Here is a 22,839-nt window from a genome sequence, read left to right as displayed (position 1 = left end):
CGGCGAGGCATAGGCTAACTCCGTTGGTAATGGATCATGTCTCGTATATGCACCCTGCTTTGAACACAACACAAGCCGCGGCAGCAGCTCCCATGACTAGCCTACTGTATTTTCCTTCCAACTACGGTTCCCGCCTCCCATCACCTCCTCAACCACAGTCACTCGTATTGCACGGATTACAAAAGCGGCATCTGCAGCGAGGTCCCTAATGCAAATGAGGCGGTGTTGTTTTACTGTTACCTGAACAGAGCTCCTCTCCCTTAGGCGACGTGTTCTCTCTGTTCCTCCGGGGATCCAGCGGGTCGGGTATGGCAGTCCCAGCCGGGGCTGCTGTGATTCCTCCTCGGTCCTGCTTGAGCGACGCACCCCCCTCTGATCTGCTTGCAATCTCGCTCTCCCCTGTGGAAAGCCAAAAGGTTCAAATCGTTTTACCCGGAACAAGTCAACACTTGTCATTATCATGTTTCACTTGCTTTTTTCAAGTGTCAAATGTAGATTTTCTTAACATGTGTTTTTTTCACTTGTTCAGTGTGCGTTTACAGGTGATTTGAACGCTCATAATGATCATATTTTGTGCTTTTTTCAAGTGTCAAATGTCATTTTTACACATGTTCGTAACACCTGTCCAGTGCACATTTACAATTGGCATTTAGGCTTTTTTTTTTTTTATTATTCATGGGTGACTAATAAGCCCAAACAGTAAGCTAGGCCATTATATATGTTATAAAATATTGAAAATGTATAAATAAACTCAGCAAAAAAAGAAACGTCCCCTTTTCAGGACCCTGTCTTTCAAAGATAATTCATAAAAATCCAAATAACTTCCCAGATCTTCATTGTAAAGGGTTTAAACACTGTTTCCCATGCTTGTCAATGAACCATAAACAATTAATGAACATGAACCTGTGAAACTGTCGTTAAGACACCAACAGCTTACAGACGGTAGGCAATTAAGGTCACAGTTATGAAAACCTATGGGCGCAAACCCACCATTGCTGGACCAGACAGGACTGGCACAAAGTGCTCTTCACTGACGAGTCGCAGTTTTGTCTCACATGGGGGTGATGGTCGGATTCGCGTTTATTGTCAAAGGAATGAGCGTTACACCGAGGCCTGTACTCTGGAGCGGGATCAATTTGGAGGTGGAGGGTCTGTCACGGTCTGGGGCGGTGTGTCACAGCATCATTGGACTGAGCTTGTTGTCATTGCAGGCAATCTCAACGCTGTGCCTTACAGTGAAGACATCCTCCCTCATGTGGTACCCTTCCTGCAGGCTCATCCTGACATGACCCTCCAGCATGACAATGCCACCAGCCATACTGCTCAATCTGTGCGTGATTTCCTGCAAGGCAGGAATGTCAGTGTTCTGCCATGGCCAACGAAGAGCCCGGATCTCAATCCCATTGAGCACTTCTGGGACCTGTTGAATCGGAGGGTGAGGGCTAGGGCCAGGGCCATTCCCCCCAGAAATGTCCGGGACCTTGCAGGTGCCTTGGTGGAAGAATGGGGTAACATCTCACAGCAAGAACTGGCAAATCTGGTGGAGTCCATGAGGAGGAGATGCACTGCAGTATTTAATGCAGCTGGTGGTCACACCATACTGACTGTTACTTTTGATTTTGACCCCCCCCCTTTGTTCAGGGACACATTATTCAATTTCTGTTAGTCACATGTCTGTGGAACTTGTTCAGTTTATGTCTCAGTTGTTGAACCTTGTTATGCTCATACAAATATTTACACATGTTAAGTTTGCTGAAAATAAACACAGTTGACAGTGAGAGGATGTTAATTTTTTTTAGTTTTAAATCACTACATTGGGGAAAATAGTAGGGTACACTTTGTCACTGGTGTAAAATTCCAAATGCTCTTTGACGTACAAAACTGTGTACGCGACCAATACACTTTTATTTTATTTGATCACTATTTGAATCCCTCATTGCCACAACAATTGAAGTGTAATTTAAATTTAGAACTGACATAAAATTGTTTTTTTATATACAGTCAGCCACCTTGCATACGTCATTCACAAATGTAAAAAAAGTAATAGCAATTTAAAATATCCCAATCCAAATAGTGTTGAACATATCGATACAGTAGATATTAATATCAAAAACACTAATGGCTAAGCAAAGGGATTTAGGAAAGGTAGAGGAGCTAGAATAGAAAAGGAGGAAAGGAAAGGGAGATGGCAAAGAAAAGAAAGAAAGGGAACTAGGATATGAGGAAAATAAATGATGAAAGGGAACCGAGAAAGAATAAAGGAAAGGAAACACAGAAACAATAGGAAAGGAAATGAGGAAAGGAAGCTAGGAAAAGTAGTAGTAGAGGAAAGGGAGTTAAGAACAAAATGGAACTGAACAGCATAGGCAGTAAACTGTTTCTGTTACAAAATGTTTTGTGACAGACTAAATGTTTTGCAATAGAATTTGTGTAATGAATACACCCGATTGTACCTCTCTATTTCCTGGGGCACTTTCAGTAGGCAAATGTTGCCAATAGAAATGTTATAAATAGAGCTGACATGATTTGTTATTCTACAGTCAGTGAGGCTTGTTTGTTCCACACAATACATTTCTATCTAAAGGTTCCAAAAAAAGTGTCAGGATAAGGTAAGGAAAATGGATTTCAAACCAAAGCATTTCGATAATGACAGACTATTGCTGACACTGATACAGAATATGGTTGTGACTGGATACCACAGTTTCACTCTAAAAGTTTTGGCTTGAGTGAACAGCCCATTTGTGTTTCCCAGGTGAGGCCGCTTCCCAACTTCAGACAAACCCCAGGTCAGGACATACTGCATGGTGACTATTCGTGCATTTCCCTGTGAAGAAAGCAACACAGAAAACACAGGAAAGTTTAGAATAATTCCTGTTTTTCAGTAGTAGTTGATGTTAATTACGTAATGTAAAACAAATCATTCTTCATACACTACATTCATACGTGTATGTCCCTGCAGATTGTTCTAAACACTGGACCCTGGCCAGTATTTATCTTCATTTTATATTACTGAAAGACATGTTAGTGGGAAGACAGATAAGCCATATTGAACAACTGTGTGTGTGGCACCATTGGTCAAGCCTAAGGCTGCAGGGAAAACTCACTGCTGGACTATGCTGACCACTGTCTCGCCTTCCCATTTACCAGAAATGTGCTATTGTGCTTTAAAAAAATCTAAAAAACACGTTGTAGCACTCTGGTGCACTGCAAAACATTACCTATTCTGTATCTTACACACTGTCAAATGCAATGGAGTGTGTTGAATGGTCGGTGTTCATACAAAGACATGTATATAACTAGACATGACCATCTCAATGACCAGATAGCCATTGAGGTGAGAAATGTAGCCTCACCAACAGCAAACACACCTCCATAAACATTATTATGTAAGCGGAAGCTGGTTTGATGATGATGATGATGATGAGGAGGAGGTTTCCTATGTACCAAATACAACAAATATTGTTAGTGGGGGGTGGGGGTGTTTATGTCTATGTGTTTATGCATATACATGAAAGGCTTGTCGTGGTATTCATATAATTACATGAAACTTGTCTGTCCAACAAGATCCCACACCTGGAACTTCAGGTTCTTGCAAGTCACAGTCTCCACGTAGAAGCCGATTGCTGTACAACACAATGACAGAGATTAAATACCTTGAGCTATAAGCACATGTCAAGAAAGAAGAAAGGAATGCCCTTTAACCATCCACTGTATTTATGACATGTGAAAAGACCATTTATTGTAGTGGAGCACACAATAACATAACAATCTATTCTCCCTGTATGCACCTGGAACTTTCCAAGTAGAAATAAATGAAAAACAAAAGCGTAATGTACTGGGAATTAAATAGATAACAAAGTCAGTTTCAGTAACATAACGATGACGCCATACATTTCTATCACAAGTTGCTGGGCTGACAGTTGGCATGAAATGGCAAATAACTTGTCAGAAATGGGCGAAATCTTTACTATGAAATGAGTAAACAAACTAGGTACAACATCCTCTTGGCTAGTCAGTACAAAAGAAAGATAACCAGCTAGTTAGCTAACATTACAATAGAATGGTAAGAGAAGCTAGTTAGCACAACATGCTAGCGGACTTTTAGAAGAGAAAAACACATTCATAAACGCTATACAGTACTAGTTGTAAACCGCGATGGAATGTATAAAATCATATCTAAAATATGGAAATAAAATAGCACACTTACAGATAGGTAACGTTAGCGAAGAAGCTCCTCCATCAATGTTTTTCGATCTTAAGCTTGCTTGAAGGAATCAATCAGTGAGCTTCTATATTTATATATACTGTATATAAAAACAATTATATTTTTCTAAATATAAAGGCTTTACGAAAAGCTTTATGGCTTTTGGAAAAGAGAAAATCAACCATATAATTGTCCTTTAACATTTCAACAGGGAAATTCCTACTTTGAAAAGCAACTTCACAGAAGACACGCATTTCCTACACTTGGAAATGCAAACACAACAGGTGAAAAAATATAGGGTAAAAATGCTCACAACGTGTGAAATTAAGAAGACATGTGCTTTATTCACCTGTTCATGCAAAAAGGACATGCGGAAGAATTATGTTTAAAAATGTACATCAATCGGTTAGAAAGCTTGAATGTTGTACTTTCAGACGCATGAAATTGTGCTACGTTTTGAACGTCTGTGTAATAACTGGCACAATTTTAGTAAAATTAGTAAATAAAACAAGGCAAAATTAAAACGAGTGTTTCCACGTAGCATTACAACTACAAAGCTGACGCTCACTAGCTATCTTTTTTTCATTGAAATAGCATGGCTGGTTAGCTAGCTAGCAATAGTCTTCTGTCTTGCCTGTAACTAATGGTTGTTACTTTGTGGAATGTAGCAATAGGTCTTTGTACTTGTCATTTGGTTGAGACTAACATTAGTTTGGAAAGTAATTGTTTACTTTGTGTATATTTGTTGTGTAATTGGTTGGCTTTGCTAGTTAGCAAGCTGAGATGTATTTGCTCAAGTTGGCTAGCTAGTAGCTCATGTTTTAGGAGAACAGGCTAGCTCCCTGTAGAATCTAGACAATAGAGAATGGGGAATAAGATCTGACGTGCAGCTGCTTCTATCTGGCTGTTGCAGTGCCCAGACGAGGTGAGAGCAAACAGCTACAGAGACAAAAAGGTAAGATCTCTATCTTGAGTAGCTAGATTTAAAGGTTGAACCAATGCAATACATTATTTTATTGGCTTGCTAAATGAGCTGCTTTTCCTGAAAATGTATATCTGATAAAGTTGTTAGTTCTAGTTGTTGTTGTTCTTATGCAATATCCAGGAAATGTTACAGCCACAACATCATAATCAAGTACTCAAGCACCTGCAGACTAGCAAGGAGGAAAGCCTATAGAACAATAACTACTAGCTATTTATATCCGATAGGCATTTTATGCGCTTGCTAAATGAGCAGCTTTTCCTAAAAATGTCTCTGATAAAACTACACTCTTAGAAAAAAAGGTGCTGTCTAGACCCTAAAAGGGTTATTCGGCTGTCCCCATAGGATAACTTTTTGAAGAATCCTTGTTGGTTCCAGGTAGAACCTTTTATGTTCCAAGTAGAACCATTTTGGTTTCCATGTAGAACCTCTTCCACAGATGGTTCTACATGGAACCCAAAATGGTTCTACCTGGAACTAAAAACGGTTATACTATGTGGACAGCCGAAGAACGCTTTTGGAACCTTTTTTTCTAAGAGTGTATCTAGTGGTTGTTCTAATGCAATGTCTGCTAAAATTATGTATGTTTTGTACTGTTACTTTTTACATTCTGAAACATTGTCATTAGTTTTGGACTAGACTATGATATGGAAATGTCTACTGTAAATACTAACATTTTTAAAAGGTTGAATGAAATTAGCACTGTTTCTAATACTTTGTTGCTACTGTCTGGTGAGGAAGTGGGCAATATGGAATACATCAGAGGAGAAAGGGAGAATTAATGAGAAATCATAACTTGGACAATGTCAGGGAATAAGCAGGTAAATGTACAGCCTATCAATGACAAAAGAAACAGTGCAGAGGTAGCTTTAAGATAACATTAGATATTTGCATTTTGTGTATTGGACAGAGGGCTAGCCAGCTATTCTCGAAACATTGGATTACCAACTTGAGTGATGACGTCTCACTTTGCTGCACATTTTCATATGGATTTATATACACTGAACATAAAAATCAATGCAACATGTAAAGTGTTGGTCTCATGTTTCATTAGCTGAAATAAAAGATCCCAGACTTTTTCCATTCACACAAAAAGCTTATTTCTCTCAAATGTTGTGCACTTTAGTCCTTCCTCCGCTTCCTCATAAACAGTTTATAAATTCCTTTTAAGAAAACATATTTTAATCCAGCCTTTGTGGTTTGGAAAGTATAGTGAGTATTATTTACTTTAATTTATTTATCAAACAGATGTTTTTTTGGGGAAAAGTAGGTACTTTTCTTAATGATATCAATGACAATAGACTTTCATTGTATTGCTCACCGAATACAGAAATTGAATGGATTCTGAATTAACAGAGGAAAAATGCATATTAAATATATTTTTCAATGCCATAAAGATATTGGTATAATAAGACCAACAAAGGCTGAAAATGTGTGATACTGTGAGGAAAATGCAGAAAGATGGCCCAGCAATGTGAGTTATATGTATTTAGCAACAATTTTTTTTTTTGCATCTGCTAAATTACTCAAATGTAAATGTACAGTAATAAAGGTAGAAATATGACAAAACTAATACAGTTAAGATGGGGTAAGGAGATCTTTTACGTATTTTTCTATGAGATAATATCAGTCATTTAACATGACCTTTATGAATCATGAAGCCTTTGTGATTTTTTAATACATAAATGCTTATAAAAAATAAAATATATTACAAAATATGACGTTAGCTGTTGAACATTGTCTCATAGAACAAAATCTAAGTCTGAATTGACCAAATAAGTTTTCAGCGATTATCAAAAAACCCTACAAAAACGCCATTCATTACCCCATAGGCTGTCGAACGAACCATGGCCGAGTTAGTGCCTACAAAAAATGCTATTACTATATATCTCTATAGCTGGGTCAGGAAGCTGGCTGGATGTAGTGGTGCTCCTTGGTGGCCTAAGGCGGGGGGGTTAGGACCCACCTCACTTGGCCCTCTCCCCTTGGGGCAGGGAGCTGGGTGGATCTAGTGGCGCCCCTCCCTGAGTCGGCCCCAGCCCTCTCCGGCCGTCTCCCCCCCTATTTCCCTGATCCAGGGAGCTCGGTGGATGTAGTGGCTCCCCCTGGTGGCTGTGGGAGGGGGTCAGCCCCCCTCTCCCTGGGTTGGCCCCATCCCTCTCTGGCCTTCTCCACCAATATCCCTAGTGCAGGGAGCTAGGTGGATGTAGTGTTGCCCCCGGTGGCCCTGGGCAGGGGTCGGCCCCCCCTCCCTGGGATGGCCTCAGCTTTCTCTGGCCCTCACCCCTGATATCCCTGGGGCAGGGAGCTGTCTGGATATATTGGCGCCCTCTGTTTGCCGTTGGCGGGGGTTGGCCCCACTCTCTGGGGGATGGCCCCCTCTCCCTCGGTCGACCTCAGCCCTCTCCCCTCATCTCCCTGGCCTGGTGCAGGGGGCTGGCTGGATATACTGGTGCCCCCTGGTGGCCATGGGAGGGGGTAAGCACCCCTCTACGGGGGTCTGGGGCCCCTCCCTGGGAAAGCCTCAGTCCTCTCTGGCCCTGTACCCATATCACTGGGGAAGGGAGCTGGCTGTATTTGCGCCCTCTGGTGGCCTTCAGGGCGTCAGCCCACCCAGTAACTAGAGCGAGTCTCTAGACCACATATGTCAGAGTCAAGGCCCGCGGGCCACATCCGGCCCGCGAGAAGGTTTTTTACGGCCCCTGGGATGATCTTGATTTATTATTAGAACCGGCCCGCAGACCGCAGCAAGCCGGCAGCCCGCAGATCTTTTACACGCACCAATACTACATTTCCCACAATGCAACGGTGACGCACCGAGCAGTAGGCTGCTTCATTTCAATATTTATTGGCACAGCAGTCGTCAGCATCACAGTAAAATTAACTTTCAGATACCCATCAAAAATGGCAAAACGGAAGGTGGACACTGAGAACCGGGGGTTTCAAACAAGGTGGATCGGAGTATATGTTCACGGAGGTAGCTGGAAAACCTGTGTGTCTTCTGTGTGGAGAAAGTGTGGCGGTACTGAAAGAGTATAATCTGAGACGACATTATGAAACGAAACACGCGGACAAAAACAAGAATATGGACATGGAACAAAGGCTACAAAAGGCAGAGGAATTAAAACGGATTCCTCAGCTCAGAGCCTTACCCCGAACATTGATGAACTTGTGGAAAAGATGGGACACCACCAAGTATCACCCTCAACCTCAAACAAGTGAACATTACTGTGCAATCACATATTTAGAGTTTTTACTCAGTTCAAGTTTAAAAGTTAAAGTTTAATATTTGTTTTCACTGCATGTTACTTCTCCTTAAACAAAGTGTTGTTTTTGATTAATAGATTTTTGCACTTTATTTTATTGTATTTCAATCCAATTATATTTTAAAAATATTTCAGTTGAGTGGATGATAGAAAATTGCTATTATTTTTTTTTCTTTGAAGTAAATTTAGCCCACTTTTGCTAAAATAGAAAAATATAGGCTACTGATGGTGGCCTTGAATACCGGTTTCTTTCATTTTAATGTTCATGTTATGGGGATTTTTATATAAAGGAAATTTGTCTTTTGTGTCTGTTGAAAATTAAAGATTACTGACAGAGCCATAAGAAAATATTGCTTTATTTATCTGATCATATTGGAATATATTTGTTAGGTTTTCAGTAGGTTCAATTAGGTTCACTAGACTATATGCGTCATTTAAAAWTTTTTCAATGAACATTCGAACAGTCCGGCCCTCGGCTTGTAGCTAAATTTTTTATTTGGCCCTCCGTCCATTTGACTTTGACACCCCTGCTCTAGACAGAGTCTCTGGGTTAGAGCGTTAACATCACCTGTAAATGCACACTGGACAGGTGTAAAAAAAACACGTGCGAAAATTGACCAAAACAAGCGTTGTCATCACCTGCAAATGCACACTGGACAGGTGTAATGAACATGTGTAAAATTTGACCATAACGATCGTTCAAATCACCTGTAAATGCACACAGGACAGGTCACATGTACAAAAATCACATGTACAAATTACATTTGACACTTGAAAAAAGCAAGTGAAAATGATCATTACAAGCATTCAAATCACCTATAAACGCACACTGGCCAAGTGGAAAATGCACATGTAAAGAAAATTACATTTGACACTTGAAAAAAAATCCTAATCACAAGTATTGCATGTTTCTGTGTAAGACGATTTGAACCTTTTGGCTTTCCATATGTCCCTCTCCAAGTGCACGCCAGGGAGGAGCCTACAAGGAGCTGCGGACTGAGCATGTGCGGTGTCGGTGTTGACACCAAACTCACACTTAAAAATGCTCCAAGTGCAAATCTTATTAAGCGGGCTATTTTTGTGATGGTCGCGCTCAGACTTTAAAAACATTATGCGCGAAATGTCTTCAATAGGCTATTAATGTTGTCTGATAAATGCAATGCATGAGTATTGGTAAGAAATCATCACATCCCTGAATTGAAAAATTGTTGGCTGCACTCTGCCCCACTCGTGTGGTCAAGATGTGCAGCAGATAAGAATACTGTGTAAGAAGATTAACACATGGACTGGAATAAACCTATAGCGCAAGGGACCAGGAATGCGTCCCAATTAGCACTACTGTCTCCCGAAGAGTATACTTGTTCTCTTTCCTTCATGGACTTGGAAGGAAATTACTGCTATATGGAAACTCTCTGTCTAGCCCATGCCAACACCAATTAAATGCTTCTACATTTGTGGGGAGTAGTGAATGAGAGCAAACTTCTGGAGGGAAGTGAGATTATAAAGGACGCACCCCGACCATAGGCTTCTTGTCTAGAGTTAGGCTATTAACCATACTGCACACACGGGATTCGAAGTGGGTATTGCAGCAGGCAGTTTTTCAGTTCACAAGGCATGGTTCATGAGTTAAAAATAACTTTCTAAAATATTTTCAAAAGGACTCCATTTGCCAAATTCCTAAATAAATAAACTTGAAATGAGCATGCCACAATTTATTTGATTCGTTCACCCACCAGGCCATACTCAACATCGGCATTCTTTACAAACCAGCTGTAACCGCGACAGAGATTCAGCACCACTTATTAAGATGACAGCGACAGAGTCAGAATTCCCGAAGTTTAGTGCCACCTAGCAATGGACATATGCTAGAAAATGTAGTTACTTGCACCTTTTTCCTGCTTTGGGAAGTAGCCCAGGGCCGAATGACAACGTTGATTTTGACGTTCTTATCTTTTTAAATAAGGTGCTGTTTATTTCATCATCTCATTACATATTTCTGTACACTCCTTTAGCTCTGTACTGTGGTAGTTGCCATCAGAACCATGTATAGAGAAGGTTATATACAGTATTTGGACATTGACATGTTTTGGATCTGTACTCCAGCATTTGAAATGATACAATGACTATGAGGTTAAAGTGCAGACTATCAGCTTTAATTTGAGGGCAATTCAATCCATATTGGGTAAACCGCTCAGAAATTACAGCACTTTTTGTACATAGTCACCACATTACAGAGAACCAAAAGTATTTGGACAAATACTTGTGCCTCTTTCTCAATTATTATTTACGATTCATTCATGATTATCCGCATCCACGTTAAAATGTACAAGTGTTTAGAAACATTCACAAAAAAAGTGACTCCAAAATGACACAATGCATGGTAAATAATGTCTTTCTATTGGGCACAATATAATCTAAAACACAACCAAAACAAACTGCAATTGCATCCAACAAGTTTGTAGTCACGGCGCGTTAAAAATATGGGACCAAATACTGTACTTTTGACTACTTTAATGTATTTTCTAAATGGTTCACCCGATATGGATGAATATACCCTCAAATTACAGCAAACAGTCTGCACTTTAAACTCAGTCAAAACAGAAAATGTGTGTCAGTCTGTCTCTTGTGAAAACAGTGAACAACTTGTGAACATTTCTGAATTATAATATATACTGTGGAGACAGTTTCCCCACCCCAGATTACACCAAGTTCTGGAATAAAGTGCACTTTCAATGAAGATTCTCCATTGAGAATATATACATTTTAAAATCTAGGACTAATGTTAGTCTGGGTCCGGGACAGTCCAGGAACGACGTCACGTCTTAATGCAGTGTTCACATGCTAGTCGGAAATAAGAAACTCTGAAATTTCCAACTTGCTGATTTGTTGAACGCAGCACATGTATAACTACAATCAGTTAGTCGAATGATTCAGGGTTTCCTAGTTCCAACTAGTACATGAATGCAGCATTAATTCTTTGTTCGTCACCACAAACAAAAACATGGCCAACAGCTTGGCTCAGACAGTTGCCCGAGGACACAGCTTGTTCTGTTGAAGAGGTCCGACGACTTGTGTTGGCCAGGCACAAAACTTGGGACTGTAGATATGGAGGGAAACGGACCTCCTACCGTTCTTCCTTCCATGTCGTTAGAGAGACCTAACAACCATCGTCACTCCAATAGTGGTGGGGTGTCCATGGATGGTGTCGGGGTGGTGGTGCAGTCTGTGTGGTGGTTGGTTGACAGTAAGGCGAACGCCACATTAATAGGGACAAACCTTCACAACCACCATCCACGTCCCATCTACAGACAAGGAAATGCCTCCTAGACAAAAACGATGACTGACACTCGGTGGGTGTGGACTCCTGCTGAGAAGCTCAAACTCATTTCTTTCTTACCCTTTCATTTTCACCACACAAACTCCTCCCTTTATACATTTCTGTAACTCTGTCCTAAATCAGTCTTTATTTCCCCACGGGAATAGATAAACAAATTATCAAAGGTCAGCTTGAACATATTCTTATTGTCCGTCAGGGTTGAACCCCCACGATACAAAGATGTTATTTTTTTCTAAGACGGTCAGGCCTGGAAATATTTTATTGTCCATCAGGCCTGAAGAACCACCGTTATACGTCATCACCACCGTTATACGTCATCACCACCGTTACGCCATGTAGATGAAGGTGTTGAGATCCGTCTCGTCCCGCTTGATGTACTTGTGCTCAATGAGCCACTCCATCTGCTCCTTGATCATCTTCTTCTGAGGTAGGAACATGTTTTTGAGGATCTCGACCAGCTCTGTCTGCAGCTGGGCGTTGGTGATCCGCTTGCGCATCTTCATGATCTGGATGATGGCCTCCTGGAAGGGGAGAGACCAAGAGAAGAGAGAGAGGGTGAATCTCAATTGTACTGTATTTCCTTGATACCTTGCATCCTCCATCCTTGCCGCTTTCTCAAAATGCATTGGAGAAGAGCCAAGGGGAGAAACCGCAGATCTTCTGCCTCAATGTGCCTTGAGAAAGAGATGAGGATGTGAGAAATAAAGAAATCTTATTTGCAATGACCTTTCAATGGGAAGCCCTTATATAGTACCTGTGTTCTCAATATCCTGAGCTGGACGATTCCCTCGTTCTCCTCCTCCCTCATTCGCTCTGTGGTGAGCTGAAGCCGGCCAATTAGGTTAATCTTCCCCCTCTTCTGTACCTTGGAGTTTTTTCTGGACACACACAAAATTTAGAGGTGCTACTAGTGGGTCTTTTTTGTGCCACATACTAAACTCAGCAAAAAAAAGAAACGTCCTCTCACTGTCAACTGTTTATTTTCAAACTTAGTATATGTAAATATTTGTATGAACATAACAAGGTTCAACAACTGAGACATAAACTGAACAAGTTCCACAGACATGTGACTAACAGAAATTGAATAATGTGTCCCTGAACAAAGGGGGGGTCAAAAGTAAGTCAATGCAGCTGGTGGCCACACCAGATACTAAGTACTGCAGTGCATCTCCTCCCCATGGACAGATTTGCTGTGAGAGGTTACCCCATTCTTCCACCAAGGCACCTGCAAGTTCCCGGACATTTCTGGGGGGAATGGCCCTAGCCCTCACCCTCCGATCCTACAGGTCCCAGACGTGCGCAATGGGATTGAGATCCGGGCTCTTCGCTGGCCATGGCAGAACACTGACATTCCTGCCTTGCAGGATATCACGCACAGAACGAGCAGTATGGGTGGTGGCATTGTCATGCTAGAGGGTCATGTCAGGATGAGCCTGCAGGAAGGGTACCACATGAGGGAGGAGAATGTCTTCTCTGTAACGCACAGCGTTGAGATTGCCTGCAATGACAACAAGCTCAGTCCAATGATGCTGTGACACATCGCCCCAGACCGTGACGGACTCCCCACCTCCAAATCGATCCCACTCCAGAGTACATGCCTCGGTGTAACGCTCATTCCTTCGACGATAAACGCGAATCCGACCATCACCCCATGTGAGACAATACTGCGACTCGTCAGTGAAGAGCACTTTGTGCCAGTCCTGTCTGGTCCAGCGATGGTGTGTTTGCGCCCATAGGCGACGTTGTTGCCGGTGATGTCTAGTGAGGACCTGCCTTACAACAGGCCTACAAGCACTCAGTCCAGCCTCTCTCAACCTATTGCGGACAGTCTGAGCACTGATGGAGGGATTGTGCGTTCCTGGTGTAAGTTGCAGTTGTTGTGGCCATCCTGTACCTGTCCCGCAGGTGTGATGTTCGGATGTACCGATCCTGTGCAGGTGTTGTTACACGTGGTCTGCCACTGCGAGGACGATCAGCTGTCCGTCCTGTCTCCCTGTAGTGCTGTCTTAGGCGTCACACAGTATGGACATCGCAATTTATTGCACTGGTCYCATCTGCAGTCCTCATGCCTCCTTGCAGCATGCCTAAGGCACGTTCACGCAGATGAGCAGGGACCCTGGGCATCTTTCTTTTGGTGTTTTTCCAAGTCAGTAGAAAGTCCTCTTTAGTGTCCTAGGTTTTCATAACTGTGACCTTAATTGCCTGCCATCTGTAAGCGTCTTAACGACCGTTTTACAGGTGCATGTTCATTAATTGTTTATGGTTCATTGAACAAGCATGGGAAACAGTGTTTAAACCCTTTACAATTAAGATCTGTGAAGTTATTTGGATTTTTGCAAATTATCTTTGAAAGACTGTCCCTTTTTCAGGACCCTTTCTTTTTTTGCTGAGTTCAGCTACAGGACAACCTCCAAGTTTAGAAATTCAACCTGTAAGATACAGTGCATTCAGGAAGTATTCACACCCCTCGACTTTTCCACATTGTTGTGTAACAGAATTTCAAAATGATTAAAATTAGATTGTGTGTCACTGGCCTACACAGAATACCCAATAATGTCAAAGTGGAATTATATGTTTTTGAGTCAATGAGTCAATTAGTATTCATATTGTTATGGCAAGCCTAAACTTCAGGAGTAAAAATGTGCTTAACAAGTCACATAATAAGTTGCATGGACTCACTGTATGATTTTTCAATGACTACTTCATCTCTGTACCACACACATACAATTATCTGTTGTTAAGTCCCTCAGTCGAGCAGTGAATTTCAAACACAGATTCAACCACAAAGACCAGGGAGGTTTTGGCATAAGAAACGCTTAAAAGGCCTTATAAATAATTTGTTAGATACTTCTGCACTGTTGGAGCTAGGAAAACAAGCATTCCCCTACACCCGCAATAACATATGCTAAATATGTGACCAATAAAATTTTATGAGGCCAATGGTGACTTTAATGAGTGTGATAGAAAACTGAGGATGGATCAACAACATTGTAGTTACTGCACAATACTAACCTAAATCAAGAGTGAAAAGGAAGATTATAGAATACAAATATTCAAAAACATGCATCCTGTTTCAAATAAGTCACTGAAGTAAAACTGTAAAGAATATTCATATTTTCAAGCATGGTGGTGGCTGCATCATGTTATGGGCAGGCTTGTCATCGGCAAGGCCTAAGGAGTTTTTTAGGATTAAAAGAAACGGAATAGAGCTAAGCACAGGCAAAATCCTAGAAGAAAACCTGGTTGTCGGCTTTCCAAAAGACAGTTGCCTAGTTACAGTTCTGACTTAAAATCGTCTGGAAAGTCTATGGCAAGTATTGAAAAAGGCTGTCTAGCAATGATCAACAACCAAATTGACAGAGGTTGAAGCACTTAGAAAAACAATAATGTGCAAATATTGTACAATAAAAGGTGTGCAAAGCTCTTAGACTTACCCAAAAAGACTCACAGCTGTAGTCGCTGCCAAAGATGATTCTAACATTTGACTCAGGGGTGTGAATACTTATGCAAATGAGATATCTGTATTGTACTAACATTTCTAAAATTATGTTTTAATTTAGTAATTATTGAGTATATTTAATCCATTTTGAATTCAGGATGTAACAAAATGTACAATAAGTCAACGGGTATGAATACTTACATTGCCTTCAGGAAGTAAAGCTAGCCCAGAGAGCCAACTCTGTGGCGGTAGAGAGCCGGGTTGCAAACCCCATCTGGTCACACATTAGGGAACACTTACATTAGTGAAAACTCCTGATTGACATAGAAGAGGGTGCCCTCTGCAAAGTCTTTGGGCGAACCCACCACTGGGTCGTAGGACAACACCTGCCGCTTTAGCTTGGGGAACGCTACCAGGGACTGAAGGAAAAGGAGAGAGGGAGAAGAAAAAGGGTGAAAAAAGAAGAGTGATAGAAGGAATGAGAAAGAGGAGAGAAGGAAAGGAGTCTAAACTTAAATTAGTGGATATTGTTTTGTAGCTGTGAGGAGCATAAAAGGTTGAGAGTTAACAGGATCCCGCTTTAAATGAAGTGCACATTTTAAAGGCTTCATCTATAACCGTATGTCATGCTTTAAAAAAGGATTCATAAATGTGGCATAACTACCGATTTCAAATGTGACATAACCCACTGTCAAATTTGACAAACCTGTGCTTTATAAAAGGGTGGCATAAGAAGAGATTAAAGGCCTTATAAATCATATCAAATTGAGGCTTCACAAAGCATTTATAACCCTGCCATGTATCTTGGTAGAGCATCGCAATGCCAGGAGTGGGTTCGATTCCCAGGACCACCCATCCGTAGAAATGTATTCACACATTACTGTAAGTTGCTTTGGATAAGTGTCTACTAAATTGTATATATTATATTACTCTAAAACATTTCTACACTGAACAAAAATAAACATGAAACAAGATTTTACTGAGTTATAGTTCATGACGAAATCAGTCAATTGTAATAAATTCATTTGGCCCTAATCTATGGATTTCACATGTCTGGGAATACAGATATGCATCTGTTACTTACAGATACCTTAAAAAAATAAAAATAAAGTAGTGGATCAGAAAACCATTCAGTATCTGGTGTGACCATTTGCCTCATGCAGTGAAACATCTCCTTTGCAGTGAAACATCTCCTTTGCATGGAGTATAGGCCTACCGCTGGCCAAATCGGATGGCTCAGATGACCATGTACGCAGTAACGTAGCTACAGCAAAGATACTGAGATTTCAAAACGCTTAAAACCATGATTAAAGACTGTCAACAAATACAGCAAAGAGATACTGTTTTTATGAGTTCATGTTTAAGTTCAGCACTGTCAACACTTTGTATTCAACACTTTTATAAGACATAAAATCAGTGTTGTTCCTATTTCTACTCAGCGCTACAACAAGAACTGCAGCAGTAATGAATGTGTATCTATAGGCGTGTGCTATCATTAGTGGCTTGGGTCCTTAGAGGATTTTTTCATTTTTATCTGTTCATAGGAACAACATGAATTTGTGCATGAGGCAGAAATAATGCGGTGCGACTCGAGTTGCCCCATCAGCTGGAAGACAGTGTCCTTTTTTGGTCAGTGTCAGTGGAGATAAGGGAGAGCAGAGGGATGCTGAGAGGCGGACCCTCAGTCTGCTGCTCTCTCCCTCCGCAGAGACTGACCATCAGATGCAGATACCATCAGTCCAGTAAAATAAAAAGCAAACTATTTAAAATGTACGCTAAACTATTTAAAATGTACGCTCACTCAGCTGTGCATCACAAGTAATATAACAACGGATCTATTACTGGTGTGATCATATAGCCTACCTGAAATGTTGAAAGATACTTTCTAAAAAGTGTCTCAAACGACAATGCATTAGTAGCAAAGCCAATAAGCGGTGATAATGTATTGGGCACATATATTACTGTAGCAATGAGGTTTGTGCAGTAAGCTAACTCGCTATTGTTATTTTACTGCTGCTCATTAATCATTTGTTACTTTGATTTATTTTTAGGCATTTCTCTTAACTGCATTGTTGGTTAGGGGCTTATAAGTATTCGGCGCATGTGACCAATTTAAAACAAATAATTTTATTTGTTAATGTTGCATAGGCTTTTTTTTTTAAGTCATGTTAAAAAAAAAATCTGAGAGGTAAATCTCAGCTTGTATTTTGACTCCGTGATCTTGACTCAGAAAAGGTTGGTGACCACTGTTCTAGAGTTTTCCCTGCTAACACTATATCTTTAATTTCCATTTACTATAGCAATTGTGATTGAATCAACACAATATTAGCCACTTTCAATGCAACATACCGAAACAAAAAACTATGTAAGAGATTTTGTTGTAGCCAGAACGCATCAGAGTAGGATTCTATTGCATTGACATGCACTACTCAGCCCGTACTCTATACAGACCAGTGCGGCCTAAACAATCCGAGCTGCAGTAGGCCTATATCCAAATAGACCATTGCCATATATGGATATGTGCCATTTACTTTTAACTGGACTGTGTTTACAGCATGAGCGGTTGAGTAGATGCGCTTGTTTTGAGATCAAAGCAAGAGCTCCATGTAGCCCTTGTTTTAAGATCAAAGCAAGAGCTCCATGTAGCCACGTGTGCACATTTTGTTCATGTCCTTTGCTAGTTATTGAGCTACTAGCCCAATTATAGATACTTTGTAGTCAGCAATAGGTAAGTGATTGCTTCCTACAAGAGCACAAAATGTACATTTTATTGAAAAGCGAATCAGGTAAAGAGCATTTTGTGTCTTAAAAGGGGCAGTGTTGTATTTTGAGACAGACTTCAATAAGCTAAGTAGCCAATAGGCAGAGGGTAGCATAATTTGTCTGATTCTCTGTAATAATGGTATGAATAATAATGCATTTTATTTTGTAAAGTGGTTTCTTGCATCAAACACCACAACATTGTCGGTCACCTCCTGGTCTGAAGGACAAGAAGATGAACCTGTTTATGTCAAGCCCTCCATGTTTTATTTTTTCTCTCCCAAAAGCCTCACGGAATGTAGGCCTACATTAAACACTACACATTGGCTGCAACTGTAGACTGAATGATAGAACAGCTATTTCCACGTGAAAATGTTACGGGATGCATTTTCGCCATTGTTTTTTTATGGTAGGCCTATAATATGATCAAATGGCCACTGTTAAAACTAACTTAAATCAAGTACAGCCTCAGAGTTCATAGCAAACGTGCGCTGGAAGTTGCACAGAATTTTCACAATGTTCAAGTTAGCGCTCAGCAGACCTAAAATTTGCTCAGTGCTCAAAATAGAGGGAACATTGCTGCGGAGTATGCAGGCCATGGAAGAACTAGGACATTTTCAGCCGTGCATTATCATGCTTAAACATGAGGTAATGGCGGCGGATGAATGGCACGACAATGGGCCTCAGGATCTCGTCACTATCTTTGTGCATTCAAATTGCCATTGATAAAATGCAATGGTGTTTGATGTCCATAGCTTATGCCTTCCCATACCATAACCTTACTGCCACCATAGGGCACTCCGTTCACATCAGCAAACCGCTCGCCCACATCGCCATACACGCAGTACAGTTGAAACCACAATTAATCCATGAAAAACACATTTCTCCAGCGTGCCAGTGAAGGTGGGAATTTGCCAACTGAAGTAGGTTACAACACCGAACTGCAGTCAGGTCAAGACCCTGGTGAGGACGACGGGCACGCAGATGAGCTTCCCTGAGACGGTTTGTTACAGTTTGTGAAGAAATTCTTAGTTTGTGCAAAACCACAATTTCGTCAGCTGTCCAGGTGGCTGGTCTCAGACCATCCCGCAGGTGAAGAAGCCAGATGTGGAGGTCCTGGGCTGATGTGGTTACACGTGGTCTGCGGTTGTGAGGCCAGTTACACATACTGTCAAATTCTTGAAAACGTTGGAGGTGGCTTATGGTAGAGAATTAAACATGCAATTCTCTGGCAACAGCTCTGGTGGACATTCCTGCAGTCAGCATGCCAATTGCACACTCCCTCAAGACATCTGTGACATTGTGTTGGGTGACAAAACCACACATTTTAGAGCGGCCTTTTATTGTCCCCAGCACAAGGTGCACCTGTGTAATGATCATGCTGTTTAATCAGCTTCTTGATATGCTACACCTGTCAGGCGGATGGATTATCTTGGCAAAGGACTAATGCTCAATAACAGGAATGTAAACAAATTTGTGCACAACATTTTCGATTAGTAAGCTTTTTGTGCATAGGGAACATTTCTGGAATCTTTTATTTCAGCTCATGAAACCAACACATTACATGTTGCGTTCTTCCATTTTCTAATAATTGCGCCAACAGTTGTTGCCTTCTCACCAAGCTGCTTGCCTATTGTCCTGTAGCCTATCCCAGCCTTGTGCAGGTCTACAATTTTTGCCCTTTGATATGTCTTACACAGCTCTTTGGTCTTGGCCATTGTGGAGAGGTTGGAGTCTGTTTGATTGAGTGTGCGGACAGGTGTCTTTTATACAGGTAACGAGTGGAGAACAGGAGGGCTTCTTAAAGAAAAACTAACAGGTCTGTGAGAGCCGGAATTCTTACTGGTTGGTAGGTGATCAAATACTTATGTCATGCAATAAAATGCAAATTAATTACTTAAAAATCATACAATGTGATTTTCTGGATTTTTTGTTTAGATTCCGTCTCTCACAGTTGAAGTGTACCTATGATAAAAATGACAGACCTCTACATGCTTTGTAAGTAGGAACACCTGCAAAATCGGCAGTGTATCAATAACTTGTTCTCCCCACTGTATGTTTATGAATTACCAAAGTGTCTCACTTCAAACAAAGTATTGCAGGATACTACATAAAATGTTCTGCTGAGTTATGAAGGTTATCATGATCCACAGTTTACTGTAGGTATTTAAATGGGTTAATGGACCAGCAAAGCTTGCGTTTGTGTCAGAACCAAAATATTTGGAGTAATCCGACCTGAGACTACCCACCAGGTATTCCTCTTCAGTTCCCATGCTGGAGACCAGGGCTTGATGACAACCTGATACAAATGGTGGCAACATTTTGCGGCTGATCTTCCAGCGAGGGAGTGGGTGAATGTGTCAAAGACATGGCTGGGCCAAAACCGCACGTATGGCTCGTTTTTGTTGTGTGCGCGTGTGTGTACTGAGGAACATCTAACTTAGTTCCAGAAGAAAGCCACGTTCAAGTTCTTTAGGTTGTGAGCTTTCATCACGGTAAGTGTTTCTTGGTGTAATGCCGTCCCCAGGCTATTGCACACAGCACATATAAGCCTGGGATATCAACCATTCAAAGTTGGCCTTAGTGCGAGTGACCTGGGTAAAGAATTTGTCATTGTCACAAGTTAACACAGTCAAAAAGTCATAATTATGGCTAAACCCTCCCCATTTCCATAATTTGTATTTTAAACCTAACTAATAATGAAGACCAAGTTTCATGTGTTGGTCCACCAGACCTCTGGCACATTTGAGCTGAAGTGTAATGTGACTAACATGACTTCACTTTAGAGCGTATGCCATCCATCAGCACAACATTACATTTACATTTACATTTACATTTAAGTCATTTAGCAGACGCTCTTATCCAGAGCGACTTACAAATTGGTGCATTCACCTATGATATCCAGTGGAACAACCACTTTACAATAGTGCATCTAACCTTTTTAAGGGGGGGGGTTAGAAGGATTACTTTATCCTATCCTAGGTATTCCTTAAAGAGGTGGGGTTTCAGGTGTCTCCGGAAGGTGGTGATTGACTCCGCTGACCTGGCGTCGTGAGGGAGTTTTCCACCATTGGGGTGCCAAGCAGCGAACAGTTTTGACTGGGCTGAGCGGGAACTGTACTTCCTCAGAGGTGGGAGGGCTAGCAGGCCAGAGGTGGATGAACGCAGTGCCCTTGTTTGGGTGTAGGGCCTGATCAGAGCCTGAAGGTACGGAGGTGCCGTTCCCCTCACAGCTCCGTAGGCAAGCACCATGGTCTTGTAACGGATGCGAGCTTCAACTGGAAGCCAGTGGAGAGAGCGGAGGAGCAGGGTGACGTGAGAGAACATGCCCCCCTTTATAAAGCACATATATCATATATTGGGTTATGTCACATTTGACATGGGTCATTATGTAAGTTATGCCACATTTATGAAGCATGACATACAGCTATAGCTTTGTAACACATGTAGTGCTTATGAAGACCTCATAAGCTGAACGTCACTTAAAGCGGGACCGATAAGTTCAATCCATCACAGCTAGACGTCAATCAAAAAACATTTTAGAAAGTACTAATGGTTATGGTCGCATGGAAACTACAGGGAGGTTTCAGGGTTTGTTTGTACCATATCAAATTAATAAAAAACAGGTTTTCCAGAAAGCCCGGTTGGAAGACTACCGGAATAAAGCAAGGATATGCCACCAATCCAGAAACCCTCCAACTTGGATTTCGGGAAAACATGGTAATTTTGAAAATGTTACAGGAATCTTGTAACCCTAGTCCTTACGATAGATAACCCTTTGACCTCCATCTACCCTTTGACACCGTGCATTACCCAGAGGGTGCGTCGGAGCTCGGCATCAGGCAGCTCCGTGGCCAGCTTAAGGTTCTCAAAGCTGATCCTCTCCCGAGGCCTCTGGTTCCAGGCAAACAGCACAGCCAGTTGGAATGTGGTCACCTCCAGATCGTACTGGCCCACCTCATTCTTAAATGTGATCTGGATAGAATTACATAGAATCTCTATTAGAGGTCGACCGACTAGGATTTTTCAACACCGATACCGATTATTGGAGGGTCAAAAAAAGCCGATACCGATTAAATCGGCCGAATTTATATATATGTAATAATGACAATTACAACAATACTGAATGAACACTTATTTTAACTTAATACATCAATAAAATCAATTTAGTCTCAAATAAATAATGAAACATGTTCAATTTGGTTTAAATAATGCAAAACCAAAGTGTTAGAGAAGAAAGTAAAAGTGCAATATTTGCCATGTAAAAAAGCTAACGTTTAAGTTCCTTGCTCAGAACATGAGAAAGCTGGTGGTTCCTTTTAACATGAGTCTTCAATATTCCCAGGTAAGACGTTTTAGGTTGTAGTTATTATAAGAATTATAGGACTATTTCTCTCTATACCATTTATATCTCATATACCTTTGACTATTGGATGTTCTTATAGGCACTATAGTATGCCAGCCTAATCTCGGGAGCTGATAGGCTTGAAGTCATAAACAGCGCAATGCTTGAAGCACAGCGAAGAGCTGCTGGCAAATGCAGGAAAGTGCTGTTTGAATGAATGCTTACGAGCCTGCTGCCGTCTACCACCGCTCAGTCAGACTGCTCTATCAAATCATAGTCTTAATTATAATAAACACAGAAATACACTGCTCAAAAAAATAAAGGGAACACTTAAACAACACAATGTAACTCCAAGTCAATCACACTTCTGTGAAATCAAACTGTCCACTTAGGAAGCAACACTGATTGACAATAAATTGCACATGCTGTTGTGCAAATGGAATAGACAAAAGGTGGAAATTATAGGCAATTAGCAAGACACCCCCAAAAAAGGAGTGATTCTGCAG

At 41.2% G+C, this 22,839-nt stretch overlaps 2 protein-coding genes across 3 annotated transcripts in view; both read right to left on the bottom strand.

Annotated features, from left to right (window-relative positions):
* LOC111980912 (calpain-5-like) overlaps positions 1–368 on the bottom strand; it is a 61,821-nt gene extending 61,453 nt beyond the window's left edge. The window contains exon 1 of the mRNA XM_024011966.2: positions 241–368. The gene's annotated coding sequence lies outside the window, so the exon portion shown is untranslated. The remainder of the gene's footprint in view (positions 1–240) is intronic.
* A 10,215-nt stretch (positions 369–10,583) lies between these two features.
* LOC111980579 (cullin-5) overlaps positions 10,584–22,839 on the bottom strand; it is a 33,798-nt gene continuing 21,542 nt past the window's right edge. For both annotated transcript variants that reach the window (XM_024011384.2, XM_024011385.2), the window contains exons 16-19: positions 21,802–21,963; positions 15,529–15,647; positions 12,544–12,667; positions 10,584–12,310 (exon numbers count right to left, since the gene is read on the bottom strand). In XM_024011384.2, the coding sequence (XP_023867152.1) occupies positions 12,116–12,310; positions 12,544–12,667; positions 15,529–15,647; positions 21,802–21,963 (600 nt within the window). In that variant the 3' untranslated portion in view covers positions 10,584–12,115. The remainder of the gene's footprint in view (positions 12,311–12,543; positions 12,668–15,528; positions 15,648–21,801; positions 21,964–22,839) is intronic.

This window comes from Salvelinus sp. IW2-2015, linkage group LG20 (genome assembly GCF_002910315.2).
Source record: "Salvelinus sp. IW2-2015 linkage group LG20, ASM291031v2, whole genome shotgun sequence".
Lineage (NCBI taxonomy): Eukaryota > Metazoa > Chordata > Actinopteri > Salmoniformes > Salmonidae > Salvelinus > Salvelinus sp. IW2-2015.
This window is presented reverse-complemented; position numbering and strand designations above follow the sequence as displayed.